Here is an 18,794-nt window from a genome sequence, read left to right on the forward strand (position 1 = left end):
GTATTGTAACGGGCTGAACGCCCTTTGGATAGCTCCTCGATGGAATCTCGGCCTACTCGCAGAACCCGGGTGCTGTCTCGAGCACCCGGATTCTCTGCGCACCGCCCGAACGACGTTCAGACGACAGCCGCAGGACCCAGAAGCTGCCTCGTGCACCTAGACTTCACCGGTCCGATTGTTACTCGGGTAACCAGCTTGTATATAGACAGCTACGTAGCTTGGGAGCTTAGCTCCTCATCGAATACAACCTCTTGTATACCTCGCGATTGCTCCCCAGAGCGCAGCCCCTTACAGACGGGATCTCTAATTCTTAGTTTCCTCTAGTCGTATGTACCAGAATAGTGGAATCGATGTATGATATACGCAGAAAATCAGTGTTTGCAGACGGAGAAAGATTAGAGAGTGCTTACGTGACGTTACCGCTATCCCAAACCTGGCTTGGCACTGCTGCACGGATCGAAAAAGCCTACTCTACCACCCTCTTGCCCACGCTATAGAGGCTTGAATAGAGACAAAAAGCAATAGAACAAATCAGCAATGTTGATTCCTCAATTCGTGTAGTGCTTTATTGATCTAAGAGCGTAGTTATGGAGTTCTTTTCTGCAGGTACATGTAAGAGAGATGAGAGAGTTTGTTGAGAAGCCGACACAACATAGCCAAAGGTGAGTACCACATGTCCCTGCCTTCACAAGGCACACCTCCCATTGCTGTTACAGTATGTTGTATACGAGTTAATCAAGGAAGCATTCAGGGTGACGCCATGTGAGATTACGCCAGTCTAAGTCATAGTTTGGTCGACAGCTCGGATCGGGCCATGTATGTGTGGTCGCCTTGTCGATCACTGCATGTCCGTTTTGCAAAAAAGAAAAAAAGAAAACAGAAGCTTATTTTTTCTGTACAAATGTAACACAAGGGGCTCAAGTACGGTGACGGTCTGGATAGACTTGACACATGTGACGACGCCGTCAGTGGCGGATTGGATACGAGGGCCCTGCGACGCATGAATACTGATGACATACCTTTTGACTATCATTGATGCGGGACCTAAAAGCACCAATACAAGTGTTGCAGTACTTCCAAAGCATACCCGGTCTGAGATGCTGTTTCGCAATGACATGTCTTGGAGATGAAATGTTTCTCATTGCTCAGGCCTTCTCCGCGGAGAGAGTGATGAAGAGTAGTTGGGTCAGCTGGCCGGCAGCGCCATGGCAGGAAACAAGTTGCGGTGAAGTAGCAGGTTGATGTTTGTCAGGTTGATTGCACGGTCTCCTAAGCTTGCAGTCGAGCCTGGGCTTCCGAATGGTCGTGGACTTTGATGCACCTCTTTTGTCTCATGCCGTACAATGGTGATGGAATTTGCCGAACCCCCAGCCGACTAGACAGACCAGGGTGGATGCGAAGAGAGCAGCTGGCGCGGTGAAGGGGTAAATTGCATGTTCATGGCCAGAGAGACGAGGATAGGCCAGAGCAGGTGCGGAGGGACATTGTCGTGTGCATCCGATACGAGAAAAAAGTGGTCGCTGCAACGTTGTTCGGCGGCTCCGATGTGGGTGTGCATGCAACAACAGCAAACTAGAGCAGGGGTTGAGCAGGCCGGTACCAGAGCACCTACACTACATATCCGGACAATGGTGGTCGTAGAAGGATGCAAGTGCAAATGGCTTTCCATATTTCATCTGCGTGACCCTATGCTCTCCATTGCGGCTGGTGGAGGCGTTGCACCGCCACGTGCTCGCATGATGTGAAACAGGGACCTGTAGGTGTAAAGAGCTGGAGGAGATGCAGTAAGCATGTCGGCTATGTGCCTGTGCAGGTTAGGTATATGCATGGGATTGCCGAGCTGACAAAGGCCATGCTCAGAAGCCGCCAAGGTGTAGTAGTAGTTGGTTAGTAGTAGTATGCGAGCATGAGGAAAGGCACAACGGCTGACAGGCCGGCTACGCGGTTAGCGGTAAATGGTGATCCGAGATTCACTGGTGATCCGTGCGTGCAGCGCGGATGCCCCGTGCCCCCGGCGCCGCCGTCCTGCTCACCACGGCGGCTGGACTGGCAGGCCTCCTCTCGTCGTCTGCCCCTCATCCTGTGCTGTGCTGTGCTGTGTTATGCTGCACTGTACTGTGCTGCTCTGTTCTGGCTTCATCTGACGCTGTCCTGAACTCACGCTGCCCGTCTTGCGCGCCCAATTGTCGTCGCGTCGCTGCATCCGCCAATTCGGCCGTCCCGTCTTTGTTGCGACAGCCAAGCACACACAGGGTCATTCCTTCCTCGCGCCTCTAGACGACGGCCACCATCCCTACTACTCTACTCCAATATACTACATCCTGTGCTGCATCCCTCCTTGCCCTCGCCCGCCCGCCCGCCCGCCTGCTTGTGAGCTTGTCTGTGTGCACGAGTGCATGTATGTATGTATGTATGTATGTATGTACAGAAGATACCAGCGACGATTCCGTACAGCGTATTGCATTGCAGCAAGCAGGCGACTAGCTGCGGCGGACCCACTCGCGCGTCGTGGATCGACAGCATACTTGAGAAAAGGTACCGACAAAGGAGCGTGCGAAACCCACGCCCCATCGCCGACTCAGCAGCCCAAACCAAGGCTCGCCATTTCGTTACAGCTGGCAGCGGCATGTCATGATGTGACAGGCCCTCACCCGTATCCCGCCCACCACTGCTCTGCCTCTGTTTGCTGCCCTCGAGACATGCCAACCCAGGCCTGCCAGCCAATCCCGCCCAACGACCTCTTCACCTCACACATCAACCTGCACGCCGCCTGAAACCCTCCCCGCCCACGCCTACCACGCCATTGGGGGACTAGTCAGCCTCGGCCTACGACATTCCTCACCACCACCACTACCACCACCCTCGCTGTCGCCCTCGCCGTCGTCATCGTCGTCGCTTCTGCTGCTGGCTACACATCGTGTGCTCCTCACTTCTGCGAGAGAGAGAGAGAGAGAGAGAGAGCCCGCCCGCCAGCGCGCGCGCGCAAGGGCGCATACCGCCGCTGATCTGCCCATCACCGCCAGGGTCCCGTCGCCATGCATCAGTACATTCCTCCCCCGCCGCCCCAGCCCTCGAGCACGCCTGCTGGCCATATTGCGCTGCCTCCCCCGCCGCCACGACCAACGGGCTACAACAACCTAGGCGGCATCCCCATTCCTCCTCCCCCGCACTCGACAAGCTGGGGACCGCCACGGCCCCAGTACCAGCAGCCGGGCTACGATCCAGGCCAGTACCACATCTACCCCCACACCCACAACATACCTCCTCCGCCAGGCCCCCCCCCGCCTCAGCAGATTCCCGTCGAGCGCGAGCCTCCTCTGACATCGGCCACCTACATCCCTGGTGGCGAGTCGTTTGGACCTGGCGTTGGCATCCCCCCGCTGCACACCTCCAGGGGCTACTCGGAGCCCTACTACAGAGACAACTCCCACTCAGCCACCACCGACGCCCCGCCCCAGCCCTTTTCCAACAGCCTCCTCGACAGCGTCCAGAGCATCCAGTATGGCTCCAATGGCTACAACATGCCCCCGACGCCCAATGTCCGCAATAACCTCAACATACCCACCGACAGAACAAACACCTACGACTCGCTCGGTCCTCCAACAGCGACCCTGCAGAACCCCATGGTCCAGAGCCATGGCAGCGTCTACTATCGCCCAGAAAGCAACGGCACAACGCCAATATCCCCCCACGATGCCTCCATGCAATGGCCCGCCGAGCGCGTTCAGCAGTGGCTGGCAAGCAACAACTTTTCCCGCGACTGGCAAGAGACGTTTAGAACCCTGGGATTGGAAGGGTCTAAATTTCTCGACATTGGCCGTGGTCATGGAAGCAAGGGAAATGTGGCCATGATGCACCAAGTCATCTTTCCCCAGCTAGCCAAGCAGTGCATTGCAAGTGGGACTGGGTGGGATCAGAACAGGGAGCGTGATGAAGGTCGCAAGCTCCGCAGACTCGTTCGTGGCATTGTCGAGTCAGGCGCTTCAAATTCATATCGGCTTCCACCCCAACGCTCCGACACGGGCATGACGAGCGCAGGCACAGAAGGCACCCTGGAGAATTCGCCCTATCTTGGATCTCGTGGTATGGACTTTGGTTCAACGCCAACAACTGCAGGCAATGGCGAAGAGAGCCCCGGGCGCCAGCTACTCGTGCATTCGCCTGGCGCGAGTATAAATCCGTCCAGGCGCATTTCCACACAGCAGCGCAACTTCACCGTCCCCGGCCTCGGCCCCACGCCAGACTTTTCAGAAGGACCTGCGCGCAGTCCCTACTCGCGGGAGGTTCTCCAAGGTCTCGACGTCAAACAGGTACGACACAGCCCAAATACGTCTTCTGAATTCGGACCATCGTCACTGGGCGCTGGAAACCACCGTCAGTCAAGCCCGCAGCACAGTCCAGGTCTCCCATCTGCTCGCCTTGCTACAAACGGCGGACAGCTGAGCGCGGGCCTGACCACCCAAGGCTCCCGTTATTACTCGCCCCACAACCGTGTCAACAGTGCTGAGTCGATCAATTCTACTTTTGCCAACACTGGTTCAGGGCCACCTTCTGGCAGATCCTTTGAGGGCCGTTCTGAAAGCCGTAGTGAGAATCGGAAGAATGGGTGGGAAGGCACACGACCCAATGCGGGCCTCATGGATATTCCGACCAGCGCCAAGGACCACGAAAAAGGCTTTTTCAAGAAAATTATGGGTGGAAGAAAGAAGGACAGCCACCCGTCTGACGATACTAGTCTAGATTCCCCGACCAGTCCAGCCAGCCATCGCACTCACCCTAGCGGGTCTCTTTTTGGAAAGTCGACTATGAACTCGAGTGAGACATCTCTGAACGAGCGCCCTCCATCAAGGCGCTCTGCACAGACAGATTCCGACAACCGTGCTGCTGGTCGTGGCCGCACTCACGGGAAGGAAGACCGGAAGTTTGCTTTTGTCACACCAGACGGCTGGAATTACCGCCTTCTCGACATCACCAACGTCGATTCAGCGACTTCATTACGGACACTATGTTGTGAGGAGCTGATCCAAGGATTAAGCAAGGTACCCGGAGTTGAACTGCACTTGACTGTTCCTGGCCAGTATGAACACGATCGCCCGCTTTCCGACTCCAAGTTGCTCAAGGCTCGGTCGCAATATGGAAACCGGTTTGGTGAGCTGAAGATCTTTGTCAAAATACCTCCAGAAGGAGCAGTTGGGTCGTCAACCGGGCTTGGTGTCTCGCTCCCTCACGCAGCTGCCCGGGCGGTTGATGACAATGCATACTCGCGTTTCAATGCCGACTCCCAGCTGGATTCGCCAGGCGCCAAATCAGAAGAGTCTACGCTGGTTGCAGACAAGAGCGCAGCTCTACGCAAAATGGTCGATAAGAACGAGCTTTTACCCAGTGATGCAGCCGAAAGGTCGCACGGCGGCGGCGGCGGCGGCAGCAGCAGTAGTAGTAGCAGTAGGCCGCCCGAGTCCTGGGATTCGCGTGGCGACGTATCCGAAGAGGAACGCCGCAAGCTGCTTGAAGCAGCTGCAGAAGAACACCGAAGGGAGATGAAGCGGAAACAAGAAGAATATCTCAAAACTCGATTCCCCAAGATGAATGGGCAAAGCCCTGATCTGAACTCAGCGACCAGCGACAGCATTAGTTACCGAAGCCAGCGGGTCATTGACTTTGACGAACCACGCGCTTCGCCTTACGAGGATCTGAAGAAACCCTTCGATGATCAACAGCGCAAGAGCAAGCAGCTCGTACCCTTGAGAGAGCCGCCGCCTGTACCGGCTGACACCAGTACACTTTTGAAAGCTAACTCGTTGACAAAGAACAAGAGTAGGTGTTCGTGGCCGGAGAGTGATGACGGCCAAACAAAATCCTTTTCAGCAGAATCCCAGCCTGAGAAACGCAAAGCCATACCTCAAGGCGCAAGTGGGCTTGGCGGCATTGCCGCAGCCATTATTGGAGCAGGCAACCTAGGAGCCGGTATTGGAGCCGCCAACAGAGCACCCAACAAGGGTCCCCTTCCTCCACCAAAGGACGAAAGCTCGCCAGAAGGTATCCGGCCCTCGCAACAAGTACTGCAGGAGAACGGTTTCGGCGCCAGAACCGGTTCCGGTAGAAATAGTCCAGGTGGGTCGCCCCGCAGCCCTGGTGAATATACCATGAGCAAAGGCAACATACCATTCAGAATTCCTGACTATGAAGAAGCTTTCAGTAACGATTCCCCGACCGAGCGGCCAGACCTTAGCATTTTGGTGCCGGATTTTGCAGGCCCCAACCAAAGGGATGATCGATCTCGGTCGCCAGGCCGAAGCCCTCACACCGCACAACCCACTGAACCTAGCCTTACCAGGGAGCCATCTAGGGCATCAGTATATGGCCCAACCCATGACTTTGAGGAAGCCCGAGTCTCTTTTATCACAAAGTCGCCCAACCTTGATCCAATGGATGCGGACGACGATGATTCTGATGATGGACTATTCCAGGCGCCACTCGCCGGACGAGCTGGTCCTCCTCCACCTGAAAAAGACATACCCGTTACTAGAATTAACTCTCGTAGCCGGAGACCGAACCTCCGGCTCAAAACGCAAAGATCAAAGAACTCACTAGCCCAGGTGACTGAAAAATCCGCAGAACCAAGCGCAATGGGCGATCACGAATCTCAGGCCAGCGATTGGCATCCTGAGTCGGCTGCATCAACAACATGGACCGACTCGCCAGACGACACGAACAAGTTTTCGCGCCGTGAATCATTCGCCAGTGATGTTTGGGCTAACCGCCCACCGGCTGAAACCCTCGTGGACCATCTCGACGAGCTCTTTCCTAACGTCAATCTCGATCAGCCTATGCTTGAGGAGGCCGAGACAGATGGATCTACAGAGTTCATACCAGAGAACAAGCCTTTGCCAGCCGACCCCACTCCTGCGAATCCAACTCTCCATCGGGGTGGTGCTGGACTACAGTCGATTGCACAGCGCAACATGCGCAAGTCAGGTGCTGGCTTGGGACGCACGAAGTCTATTCGTGAAGTCGTCAAGTCGCAGTATCAGCCACTAGAGAACAGACATTTGCCAGGCCATGTACCCGCCGGACTAGGGCCATCACGCGTTGCTACGTTACGCAATGGTGGTGACATAATCAGGAGAAAATCGACCAAGATGTTCAACGCCAGAACGGAACAAGTTCGACCACAGCGCGGATCACGTCTTGTTATGGAGACGATACCCCAAGATCATCTATCCAGCATGCCGTCGCGCCAGCCAACGTTCAAGTGGATGAAAGGACAGCTGATTGGCAAGGGCACGTTTGGTCGTGTATACCTGGGTATGAACATCACGACTGGTGAACTGATTGCTGTCAAGCAAGTCGAAGTCAATGCCAAAGCGGCCGGCTCGGACAAGGACAAGATTAAGGAACTGGTCAAGAGTCTGGATCAGGAGATTGATACTATGCAGCATTTGGATCATCCCAACATCGTGCAGTATCTTGGTTGCGAACGCAAGGAATACAGCATTTCCATTTTCCTCGAGTACATTTCTGGTGGCTCGGTAGGATCGTGCATCCGCAAGCACGGCAAGTTTGAAGAAAGCGTTGTTTCATCTCTTACCCGACAAACATTACTGGGTCTCTCGTACCTACATCGTGAAGGTATCCTGCACCGCGACCTCAAAGCCGACAACATTCTCCTCGATCTCGACGGCACGTGCAAAATCTCCGACTTTGGCATCTCCAAGAAGACCGACAACATTTACGGCAACGACGTGACAAACAGCATGCAAGGCTCTGTCTTCTGGATGGCGCCCGAAGTCATCCGCTCCCAGGGCCAGGGCTACTCGGCCAAAGTCGACATCTGGTCCCTCGGCTGCGTCGTGCTCGAAATGTTTGCGGGTAAACGCCCTTGGTCCAAGGAAGAAGCTATCGGCGCCATTTACAAACTCGGTAGCCTCAACCAGGCCCCGCCCATCCCTGAAGATGTCAGCCGCGTGATTGGCGTCGAGGGCTTGAGTTTCATGTACGATTGCTTTACTATTGATCCCATGGAACGCCCTACGGCTGAGACGTTGTTGCGGGCGCCATTTTGTTTTTCGGATCCGAATTATAATTTCTTGGATACAGAGCTGTATGCGAAGATTAGGGGGGCTTTTCAGTAGATGTTTGTTATTGTTGTTTTTGTGAAGGAGGGTGTGTGTGTTGGGGGGATATGGAAGGCAGCGAGGAGAAGAGAGGAAATATATGTATCGACATGTCATCTTTTTTTTTGGGGGGGGAGGAGGAGGTTCTTGACGATGATGCTGCTGTTGTTGGTGTCCAATTGGTTATATACCCACTTTCTTTCTCCGCCAATTTTTTTTCTTTCATTTCTTTAAAAAAAAAGACATCTTTTACTTGAACAAGCTAACTTCCTTTGTTTGATAAGGTTACTTCGTTGTGGGGAAAGTGGGTGGTTCTTGCTATTCGCAAACATTACGTTCGTTCATTCTAAATCTCTCTCCTATTCTCCCTTTTTTTCTTCCTCTTGGGTTTAATTGATAAGGCTTTAAAGTCTTATCTTTTTTTTCCTCCATTTTTTTTCCGTTTTTTCTTCTTCTTTTTTTTTGGTGCTATGTTCGCTGTCAGTGAGAGAGAGAGAGGTTACGTATGCATATGTGTTTGTCAAGATCGTACGTGGAAAATCCTATATATTCTTACTTATTTTCATAACTAACACAAATGTATATACACCCATACACATGTATATATATTTTAAGGAAAAAAATGAATAAATACTTTGGAGTGTCACTCTCTCCCTATTCCCGCTTGGCACCCCCCGCTTGGCATCTTGTGCCGTGCTTGGCTGGAGTGGTGGCTTGGGTCCCGTGGGCTTCCGGGGGAGAAGGGGGGAGAGAGGTGGCTGTGGTTGTGGTTATGGCTAGAGAGGAAGGGATGATATATGGTAAGGTGTGTACGTGGGGTTGTGTGGGTTGGAGCGGGATTGGCAGTGGGATTATGTTTGTGAGGGATGGACAGATCTATGTGTGGGTGGTGGGCGGGTGTAAGCACGCGGATATGTATATTGGATGTGTTTTACATACATGTGTGCGCGTACATGTTTAGCTTGAAGCTAGGTTGTTTACTAATTAGGTGAAGGAGGTTTGGGGAATGGAACTGAACTCTTAGGAAAGGACCTAAGGGGTACCCGGTTCCATTGGATTTTTTTCGGAGGGGTTGAAAAGAGAGGTGATGGCGATGATGGGTTATGCTGGGGTTCAAGGGTATACCGGAAAACTACTTTTTTTGTGTAATATTTTCTGAATCCAGTATGTATAGATGAGATATTCTCAAAACTTATATTTTTGTTGACTTCTCGGTTGAATGTGGAGGCCCTGTAGGGGTGCACATGTCTGGTTCATGGATGCGGCTAGACCGCTCGACTATATACGCCGTACGCAGCGAGAGAGTATGTAGACAACACGCATGTACTTGGCTCTATTTAGTAGCCAAGATGCTAAATTGGGAGCATGTCCAGGCCCCTTCCTAGACCAGTGATCCCATCCCGCGTTTAGGTGTATGACTTGCACGGCGAGACTAGAGCACCTCGGCATTACTGGATTGGTGAACTTGGCGGTACGCTGGTATAGGGACAATTTACACAGAGGCGTTTTGGCTGGAATAGTATATTGAGCTGAGAGCTTTTTACGGGCTAGTGTGGTTCTAGGCGGGCCAACAACTTGGGCGTAAGACGCAATTGTATCACCCGCTTGCTAAGTACCCATCGGCTTTACGAGGTGTTTCAGACCACCGAACGTAAGCTGACGTGCATGTCAGCATTCAAAAACATGAAGTGCAGTAGCAAATAAGCAGTTGAGGATTGGGAAGCATTTGCCGATGCGCTCGTATCCTAGGACGAGGGCTAGCATCTGCAATGGGCTAAATAGATGGCATCGTCCCGTGCGCATCCGACCTACCGGAAATGCTGCTCCATCGCTTAGCTGCACGCAATTGTCTTGCTAGGTAGGAGAGCCGGGGGGCCTGTGGCATCAAAGTTTTGTAGTCAGAAGCTAAAATGGACAAATTCCATGGTAGGAGTGGCGACTAGAAGATTAGTTTGTGCAATGTGAAACGCGAGAATTGGAGCTAGGTTAGAACGAGCCGAGGGTGCGCGGTCTTGAGCTGTGTCCACATTGGGATTAGACCAGACATCCGCGATAGTCGTAGCGGCACTGGGCAAAAAAAGGTACCGTGCGCCGATATGAGGATCTGTCGACTTGATGCTAGCAAGCTGACATGGGAGCATGGCAAAGTTGATGATAATGTCTGGGTTACCTATAAGATCATGGGAGAGAGTTTTTCGCTTGAGCGAGATAGCCGTTGGGGTTGCACAAAGCTGAGGCTGATTTCTAGTGCTTAGAAAAGTCGCCGTTGAGGAGAGCCAAGGGGAGCGATGGCAGCAATGATGACACCGTTTTTTCCTTGTTCTTGGAGACTTGGCCGGTAAAGTCCAAGACAGGCGCAGCAGACCTAGATGAGATTGCTTTTTAGCGACGGGAGTGCGTTCTAGGGGGGTTCGTAGAAGTCGTAGTGCATGGTTAGTATGGCGGTGCCTTGCAGGCAGGTGGTTACGTCGAGGGAAACGAGCATGGTGGATGTGGATGTGTCCAGACAGTGGCGACCTGTCGCGGGAGAGGATGGTAAAATGAGGAATAGTACTGTAGGTGGGTACCGCATACAGGGACGACGCAATACTTTATGTCACTGCATTGCGCAACGCGCGTTGAGCGACCCAGCAAACGGTAGTAAGCGGACCGAGATAGCCGGGTTGGGAACCCAGGCGTCATAGATGGAACAAGGTTGGAGAGGGAGAGAGTGTGTGTACGTGTGAGTATGTACTTGGTACATCGTACATAGATGGCATGTATCGAGACATGGGCATTATGCGGAAGGGCGGCGGCAGATGGACATGGTTGTTGAGGAATGCATGCAACTACTAAGTAATATCGATAGAGGCACCCGGCAGATGGAGATGCGAAAAGCTTGAACAAAACCAAGCCTTGATGATGTGCGAAAAATAGCACTGATGAAACAGCAACAAGGGACCAGAGGGGCGTTGATATTGGGGACGACGGGTGGAGGCAGATGGGAGAAACATGGTGAAACGGGGCGTGGGTCATTTCTGGAAAAGACGGGCGCAACTAGCGACAGGTGGGTGTGGGTAAGTATGGGAGGAATAAGTGGGAACGAGAAGAAGGGGTGTGGGTGTAAGTAGTATAGTAGTGAGTAGATGGCAAGGGAGTAGCATCGTATAGCGGGCAGTCAGTCAGTCAGTCAGTCAGTCAGTATAGGAGGGAGTGCACAATCACAATGGTATGGCGTGGACATGGCATGACATGTGCTTCTGGGGGAGGCGCGCGCGCCGACTGCACTGACGAACGATTTTTATTCAGCGTGCATGACTAAGGCATGATTGGGACGGGCGTCGGGGGCTGCAATGGGGGCGTGCCTGAGTGGGTGAATGCAAATGCCTGCGTGCTTGAGCCATTGCCATTCTCGTCGTGGCCGTGGTGGTGGCGTGGCTGTGCTGCCCGCCCGCCCTGCCTGCCTGCCTGACTCGCCCCTCTGCCGCCGCCCACTCCTCGTCCTTGTCCGTCTTCTCTCCTTCACCTTGACATCCATCCCCCCCCCTCCTCAACGCCACTGGATCCATCTGACAAAACCTACCCCTCTCACCATATCCGCCATGCCGTTAGCTAGGTCTCGCCGCATCAGACGACGGGCGCTTGGGGTCATGGCAGCGTGACAATAATACACACACACAAATCTCAGCACTACAACCCCTGCATCCCCAGTCGCCAGCAGCCAACGGCCTCCCATGGCCCTGGCGCGCGCCGCCTCGTCGCTTGCAGCCAAGTCAGGGGCAGCCCGTGCAGATCGGTCGTCGTGTGTCGTTTCGGGACCAACTGGGGCCATGCACCCAATCCACTCCATTCTCCGGCCTGACCAATCACCACCCACCGCTCCAGTCATGGCCCACGGATACGACGAATCCACACTCCCCTCGAGCGCCTGGCGTCCAAATGGGCCACCAACAGCTGGGTCCCTCACCCTTTTAAGCATAGACTAAAAACAAGACTGCCTCGATATATCATGCTGCCACACGCCCGCCCCTTGTCCACCCTCCACGCCGCATCTCTGATTCCTCGTTGTTCCCGACGTCGAGGTTTCTGACCAGCAACTTCCTTTTTCCCTTTGACCTGTTGGCTTCGCTTCCAATCGGTCGTTACGCTCATTAGCTTCATCCATTCTAATTCCTGCTCCCGTTTCTTCGCCTCCCCGGGAAACCAGTCCCTCGTTCTGGCCCTCGGCCCTTTTCGTCGTTTACGTACAAGCACTCAAAAAAGCACCCTCTTCTTCTTCTCACCATGGCCAACTTCAGCAAGCCCGCGGGCATGATGTCCATGGTCTTTGCCTTCTTGTCGCTTCTTCAGTTCACTGTTGCGCTCCAGCATGGCGCTCGCCACAACCATGCTTTCGCCGGCCACTCTTCCGAGGACCTTGTCAAGCGTCACCTCCAGGAGATCGAAGGAGAACTCCAGAAACGCCAGTCCAGGGGCCCCATTCCCATCAAGGGTGCCTGCAGCAACGGCTATGCTTCGAATGGAGACTGCAATGGCGGAAGCTCTGCTGCTCCCCGTCTCGAGATCCGCGACTTGGCTCGCGACGCCGAGGCCTGGAACCTGTACCTTCTCGGTATGGAGCGGTTCATGGCAAAGGACAAGCGTGACGTCCTCTCCTATTACCAGGTCTCCGGTGTCCACGGCCGTCCCTTTGTCACCTGGAACAACTTCCCCTCTCCTCTGTTGAACAATGCTGGTTTCTGCCCCCACGGCATGACCCTATTTGGTTCATGGCACAGGCCCTACCTTGCCGCTTACGAGGTACGTCTTCTTCACTGCTAGCCTAACTTGTCACAACTAACACTTTGCCCACAGCAAGCTTGGTACCAGTCTGTCCTTGAGGTGATTCAGGAGTTCCCTGGCAGCCAGCAGGGTCGTCTGCGTCAAATCGCCTCTACTCTGCGTATGCCCTTCTTTGACTACGCCCGCGATCCAGGCAACGCTCCTGCTGTCCCAACCCTTATCCGTGATCCAACCGTCACTGTCAACAAGCCCCAAGGTTCTGTCAGGATCGCCAACCCTCTCTACAGCTACAGCTTCGGCAACTCGCTTCCCTCTGAGATGGGCGGAGGCCCATGGAACAGCTTCCCCGCCACGCTTCGCCGCCCTGTCGCCAATCCTACTCGCAGCAACAACAACGAGTTGAATGCCCGTTTTGCCTCTGCCCGCCTCTCGATTCGTGACCGTATCTTTGCTCTCTTCTCCAGCAAGCCCAACTGGGGCGCCGCTAGCACCGCTGCTATTGGTGTCCGTACCGCCCTGAGCGGTGGCGGCGTCGACAGCATTGAGTCTGTCCACGATCTTATCCACAGCATTACTGGCGGTGAGAGCGGTGGCCACATGGCCTACCTCGATGTCGCTGCTTTCGACCCTCTCTTCTGGCTTCACCACTGCAACATTGATCGTCTTCTCGCCATGCTCCAGATCATCAGCCCCAACACCTACGTCGCCAACGGTAACGTTATGCGCCCCATGGCCCAGTGGAACCAGGGCGAGCCTAAGAACGCCTACACGCCTCTGAAGCCCTTCACCAAGGACGCTGCCGGCAACTACTACACCTCGCAAGACGTCTACGAGACCCGCACTCTTGGATACTTTTACCCCGACACCAGCTCCAACTCATACGACCAGGTTGTCCGTTCCATCAACTCGCTCTACGCTGCAAACGGCCGATCCATCACGAAGCGTGATGACGATGTCTCTGAGACTGGTCAGTATCTTGGCCGTCCCATCAAGGAAGGCGAGTACCACACCATCCTTTCCGTCACCGCCGACAAGTACGCGCTTGAGGGATCATATGTTGTTCACTGCTTCGTTGGCAAGCCTGGCAACAACTCGACTTCCAACTCGACTGCTCCTTACCCTGTCAAGGCCAATTCGACCCTCTCTGCTAGCACCCCTCTTGGCACTGTTGGTGTCTCTGTAGGTGGCGATGATGGCGAGGCTGCTTACGACCCATCCACCGACTACACACAAACCTCCAACTATGTCGGTTCATATGGTATTATCGGTGGTATGATGGTCGGTGGCTCCAACTCTTCTCAACCCGTCATGACCGAAGGCTCTGTTCCCTTGACCACCTGTCTTCAAGGCAAGCAAGCTGCCGGCGAGCTTAAGTCTCTCACGCCCGACCACATCGAGGCTTACCTCAAGGAGAACCTCTACTACAAGGTTGTCGGTGTCAACGGCGAACTCGACCCTGATACCCTCCCCAACTTCCACGTCAACGTCAAGTGCAACAAGGCCAAGCCCGCCGCCTCTGAGAACGAGCTTCCTGACTTGAGCGCCCCTTACACTGTCCTCCCTAAGGCCACCGAGCACCTCCCCGCTGGCAAGCCCTTCACCTACACTCCTACTCCTCTGGATATCCCAGTCATTAGTGAGCCAGGATACAACCAGCCCGCCGGACCTGAATACGATTCTCCTAATGCCCCTGGATACGGTTCCCCTAACGCGCCTGGCAACAAGCCTACCGGGCCTGGATACGGTTCCCCTAACACCCCTGGCAACAAGCCTACCGGACCTGGATCCAGCCATCCCAGCTACCCCAGCTACGGTGGTTCCCACCCAACTCTGCCATGGCAAGAGCCTGGCTACTGCTACAGCAAACAGACGATCGAGTATGTTGATGAAGCAGGCAACTTCCTGTACTCTCAGATGGTCTCTGGCTACTAAGAGTCGGATGAGGGTTTGATACGCTGAGGGGAAGGAATTGTATCAATACAGAATCAAGACGTTGGGCGTGCGTGTGAATGAAGGACGGTTCGCATTTCTTTTACTCTACATAATACCTTTTGAATGTGTATCGCCGCAACGAAAGATTAAACTTTGCTTTCTTTCATTTGTATAAATTATCATTGATATCCACAAGGCTGTTTGGTTTTGTTGTGGCATTGTTCATGGTGGTAGGACAACGCTATACCATTGCACGGCGTTATGTCGCAATTCAATCGCTTTTTTAACAATTGCAGCTGTTGTTCTTTTTAGAAGTGATGCCTGTCGTGAATAAATCTATTCCATCCATGTAGTCCATCCAGAGCTCTCTGCACCCAAGACGGCCCCTATTGGCTAGCCGCCTGGAGCGCTACTAGCGCAGTTCTGCCAGGCACTCGGCGCGAGCACCACATCACGGCAGTATCTCTCATCCTGCCCTTTGGTCATCTTTAGGGCCCCTCGTCAGGCACTGCAAGGTAGGTCCTACACCATCAACGTCATCGTGTGGGTGCGGACATCTTTCTCCCTCAACATGGCCCCGACGTGCCACTCACTCCGCTCATATAGCATCATACGATGCGACTGGCCCTGCCACCTCGATTGGACTTGATGCTCTCACCTCCTCCCACAATGCTAATTGCGCGCGACAGGGAGCTCCAACGGCCCTCACCCTCCACCCCGCTCGCCCGCCATGCCTGCGATGCTGGATGACCCCAGCGCACCAGTTGTATACCGCACCTCGGGCGACATACCATATCCTCCGCCAGGCAGCCCTCTGCCCGTAGGCATTGCGCCGTATCAAGTCATTCTGCGCGACCGTGTTACGACTGCGACAATCATACCTTTTTCTGCGCCCAACCAAGTGCCCCTCACACTACTCGCATACCTATGCGATCAGCTTGGCCGCGAGATTGAAAAAGGCGACACGTACCCCATGGTCGAACCACTACCCCTCGAAAGCTTTGGCCCCTACTGGTTCGGAGTCTTCGGTGCTATTATGCTTTTGGGCGAAATTCAGGACGGCCGTCAGCTCCACGAAATGGCCCGCAGAGGATGCGATTGGGAACGGGAGTGTCTCGGAAGCTTCTACATCAAGCCAAACTATCCGGGCCGGTCGAGCCATGTCTGCAACGGCGGTTTTCTTGTTACAGATGCGTCGCGAAATCGTGGTGTCGGTCGTCTGATGGGTGAGACGTACCTGGACTGGGCCCCGAAGTTGGTATGTTTTGCGCAATTGCGCCGTCTGGATGCTGCGCTAACAACCATAGGGCTACACCTATTCAGTCTTCAATCTTGTTTACGAGACCAACGTCGCCTCTTGTCGCATATGGGATGCCCTTGGCTTCAAGCGCATCGGTCGTGTAAAGGGGTGTGGTAATCTCAAGTCGTATCCTGGCGAGCTCGTCGACGCCATCATCTATGGACGAGACTTGGGTCAAGATGACGAATTTGTATCAGAAGAGCGGTTTGACAAGATACGTTTCTATCTCAAAAATGGGAAATACCCCAACGGCGCCGATCGCGCAGAGAAGAGCCGCCTCCGCAGCGCAGCGACCCACTACAAACTGACGCCGGCTAATGACGATGAACCGGAGAAATTGTGGCTCAAAGGCAAGGAGGTCATTGCCGATCCGAAGCAGCAGTATGAGATTGCCCAGGAAATACACCATAAGCAGCATGGCGGGATCAACAAGACGACTGCGGCCATTGCTGAACTCTATCATTGGGTCCGCATCAAGGAAACTGTCAGTCAGGTCATCAGGAACTGCCCCGAATGTAGCGAGATGAATAAAGGCTTATCAGCCATGCGACAAGGCCAGAATCAGGCACGCGCAGAAGCACGATCAGCGTCTGCTTTCAGTACTGCCCAAAAGACGATCACGCCTACACCGCCGACTATCTTTTCACCTTCTCAGCCTCCTCCACCTGGTCCTGACTCGTCTTCTACTCAGATACCACTTGCAAGCCCACAACACTCTGCTCATGTATATCAGCAATTTGCTCAACAGCAACAACAGCAACAACAACAACAACAACAGAATACGTTTGACATGCCAGTGGACCCTGCCTTGATGCAGGATGTCCAGCCCACGGGTAAACTAGCTGATCTTCCTCCCTCACCCTTTCTCGCTGCTCAGCCAAAGGGTGCGTCACGTGGGGGGATCGGCGAGGACTCGCGGATAAGAGGGGATGGGATGGGTTTGGATGACAGGGCAGCGATGGCGGGGGAGGAGATGCGGCGGCGGCGGTTGAATAGAGCGAATGGATATAAGTGAGTTATGGCGGTGGCGGTTGTTGGGAGCGAGGAATACTTCTTGTAGTACTTGTTTATACTAGATATCATAGCGTTCATGTGATGAACAATGGGAGGGGGGGACATGGACGGATAGGCGTATCTGTGAAAAAGGATCTCGTAAGACGAGGGAGGATTATAGTGCTATGCCCACATGCCTTTACTTTTCTTCCTTCTTTTCTTGTTGAATGTGCTATGTCTGTGAATTTTCGTATTACATACTGAACTGAACTTTCCCAAGTTCACAGTCAAAACGTCACAGGGTGGTCCCGTATATCCAAGTGTCTAGTAAAAAGTTTACTTTATTGATTTATTTATTCGATTGAATTCAAGCCATCTATCCCCATACCCCATGATCCTCTTCCTTCCTTCCTTTTCTCTTACCTTTTTTTCTTTCCTTTCATTTCTCCCCTATACAACCGTCAATGAACCAACTAAACCCATCCATCCATCCTTCCCCTCCCACATGACCACTAACCTCACCCTTCAAACAAGCCCCACTCCCTAATCGCAAAACTCTCTAGCACCTTTTCTTTGATCCCCTTGGCTTCCGTCATAAGCTGTGTTTCGCTGCTTGGTGAATTCGCAGGCGTGTATTCGCCTGGGTAGTGGGGGGAGTTTATTGTTATCATGATCTTTTTGACATTAGTCGACTTGAGGGGAGAGTGGAAAAGGGTGGGGGTGGGGGATGGCTTACGTCTGTTCCTTGCTCCTTGAGCCGCACAAGGATAAGCTGGATAAATGTGTATTCTGGTGTTTTGCGGGCTGGTGCCCCTGCGGCGGGGGGAGGGGGCGTTTGGATGAAGGTTAGAGTTAGGATTGGGGTTTGTGGTCTTTTTTTTTTTAAAAAAAAAACTCCCTGTTAGCCATTTTCCTTTCTTTCTTTCATTATTTTAACCCGCTTCTCTTGAATTTCCACACGGAAAATGGAGAAGGAGTTGGGGAAAAACAAGCAAGTAAATGGGAAAAACATACAAATTCTTCATCTCGCCATTGGCCTGCGCAACCATCGTCGTAGCATCACCCGTGCCATCTACCAAATCGGAAAAATGGTACTGCAGGGCTTCTTCGTCGGATGGCTTGTCGACGTACTCGAGGATTTCGAGGACGATGCTGGTGTAGCCTCCGTTGTGGAGGTAGACTTCTTGGTGTGAGGGAATTTGGCGGATTAGGCTTTGCGGAGGGTTTAGTTAGTTTGGGGTTACAGGGGAAGAACGAGGTAAGCTTACGAGGCGTCGGAGTAGTCGGAGGGTAGGTCGACGGTTATTGCGCCGCCGTAGAGGGGTGTGGGTTTGAAGTCCATTGCCGATGTTTGTGAGTGATTTTTTGATGAGTCTTCTCTTTCTGATTTTTTTGACAGGGCGGGAATTTTGCAGTATAATAGGGTGAACTGAAAGTTTGGTAGTTGGAAGTATTTGGCGACTGTAGTTGTAGATACAACGTTGGAAGGTCTAGCTTTTTATGTCCAAGGTTCGGTGTTGGTTGATGGTGGTGGGAGTACAAGGCTGCTTTAGGTAACTAATCAGGCAACTTTCAAGCACCACGCCGACACAGATGCCTACCTGCCTACAGTCGATGTGAGGTTTGCCTGGACGTGGTGTTCTTCACTCACAATGGCTTAACCATTGAGTTGCACACTTTTAGCTTAGGTATGG

At 53.4% G+C, this 18,794-nt stretch overlaps 5 protein-coding genes across 5 annotated transcripts; 4 read left to right on the forward strand and 1 right to left on the reverse strand.

Moving 5' to 3' along the window:
- Positions 1-3,035: 3,035 nt before the first annotated feature.
- On the forward strand, positions 3,036-8,132 carry COCSADRAFT_78942 (uncharacterized protein; the record flags this gene model as incomplete). The annotated part of the gene is made up of 2 exons (XM_007698213.1): positions 3,036-5,814; positions 6,034-8,132. The coding sequence occupies 2 exons, from the start codon at positions 3,036-3,038 to the stop codon at positions 8,130-8,132; spliced, it is 4,878 nt and encodes a 1,625-aa protein (XP_007696403.1).
- Positions 8,133-8,565: 433 nt separating this feature from the next.
- On the forward strand, positions 8,566-9,345 carry COCSADRAFT_33784 (uncharacterized protein). The gene has a single exon (XM_007697434.1). The coding sequence runs from the start codon at positions 8,737-8,739 to the stop codon at positions 9,073-9,075; it is 339 nt and encodes a 112-aa protein (XP_007695624.1). The 5' UTR covers positions 8,566-8,736; the 3' UTR covers positions 9,076-9,345.
- Positions 9,346-11,989: 2,644 nt separating this feature from the next.
- Positions 11,990-15,154, forward strand: COCSADRAFT_33785 (uncharacterized protein). Its single transcript, XM_007697435.1, has 2 exons — positions 11,990-12,893; positions 12,948-15,154. The coding sequence occupies exons 1-2, from the start codon at positions 12,378-12,380 to the stop codon at positions 14,805-14,807; spliced, it is 2,376 nt and encodes a 791-aa protein (XP_007695625.1). The 5' UTR covers positions 11,990-12,377; the 3' UTR covers positions 14,808-15,154.
- Positions 15,155-15,330: 176 nt separating this feature from the next.
- COCSADRAFT_33786 (uncharacterized protein) lies at positions 15,331-17,298 on the forward strand. Its single transcript, XM_007697436.1, has 2 exons — positions 15,331-16,065; positions 16,115-17,298. The coding sequence occupies exons 1-2, from the start codon at positions 15,538-15,540 to the stop codon at positions 17,120-17,122; spliced, it is 1,536 nt and encodes a 511-aa protein (XP_007695626.1). The 5' UTR covers positions 15,331-15,537; the 3' UTR covers positions 17,123-17,298.
- A 118-nt stretch (positions 17,299-17,416) lies between these two features.
- Positions 17,417-18,757, reverse strand: COCSADRAFT_33787 (uncharacterized protein). The gene is made up of 5 exons (XM_007697437.1): positions 18,702-18,757; positions 18,369-18,647; positions 18,115-18,312; positions 17,837-17,972; positions 17,417-17,774 (listed from the first exon to the last, which is right to left on the reverse strand). Exons 2-5 carry the CDS (start codon positions 18,440-18,442, stop codon positions 17,619-17,621), a joined length of 564 nt encoding a protein of 187 aa, XP_007695627.1. The 5' UTR covers positions 18,443-18,647; positions 18,702-18,757; the 3' UTR covers positions 17,417-17,618.
- Between the last annotated feature and the right edge of the window lie 37 nt (positions 18,758-18,794).

This window comes from Bipolaris sorokiniana (assembly GCF_000338995.1).
Source record: "Bipolaris sorokiniana ND90Pr unplaced genomic scaffold COCSAscaffold_2, whole genome shotgun sequence".
NCBI lineage: Eukaryota > Fungi > Ascomycota > Dothideomycetes > Pleosporales > Pleosporaceae > Bipolaris > Bipolaris sorokiniana.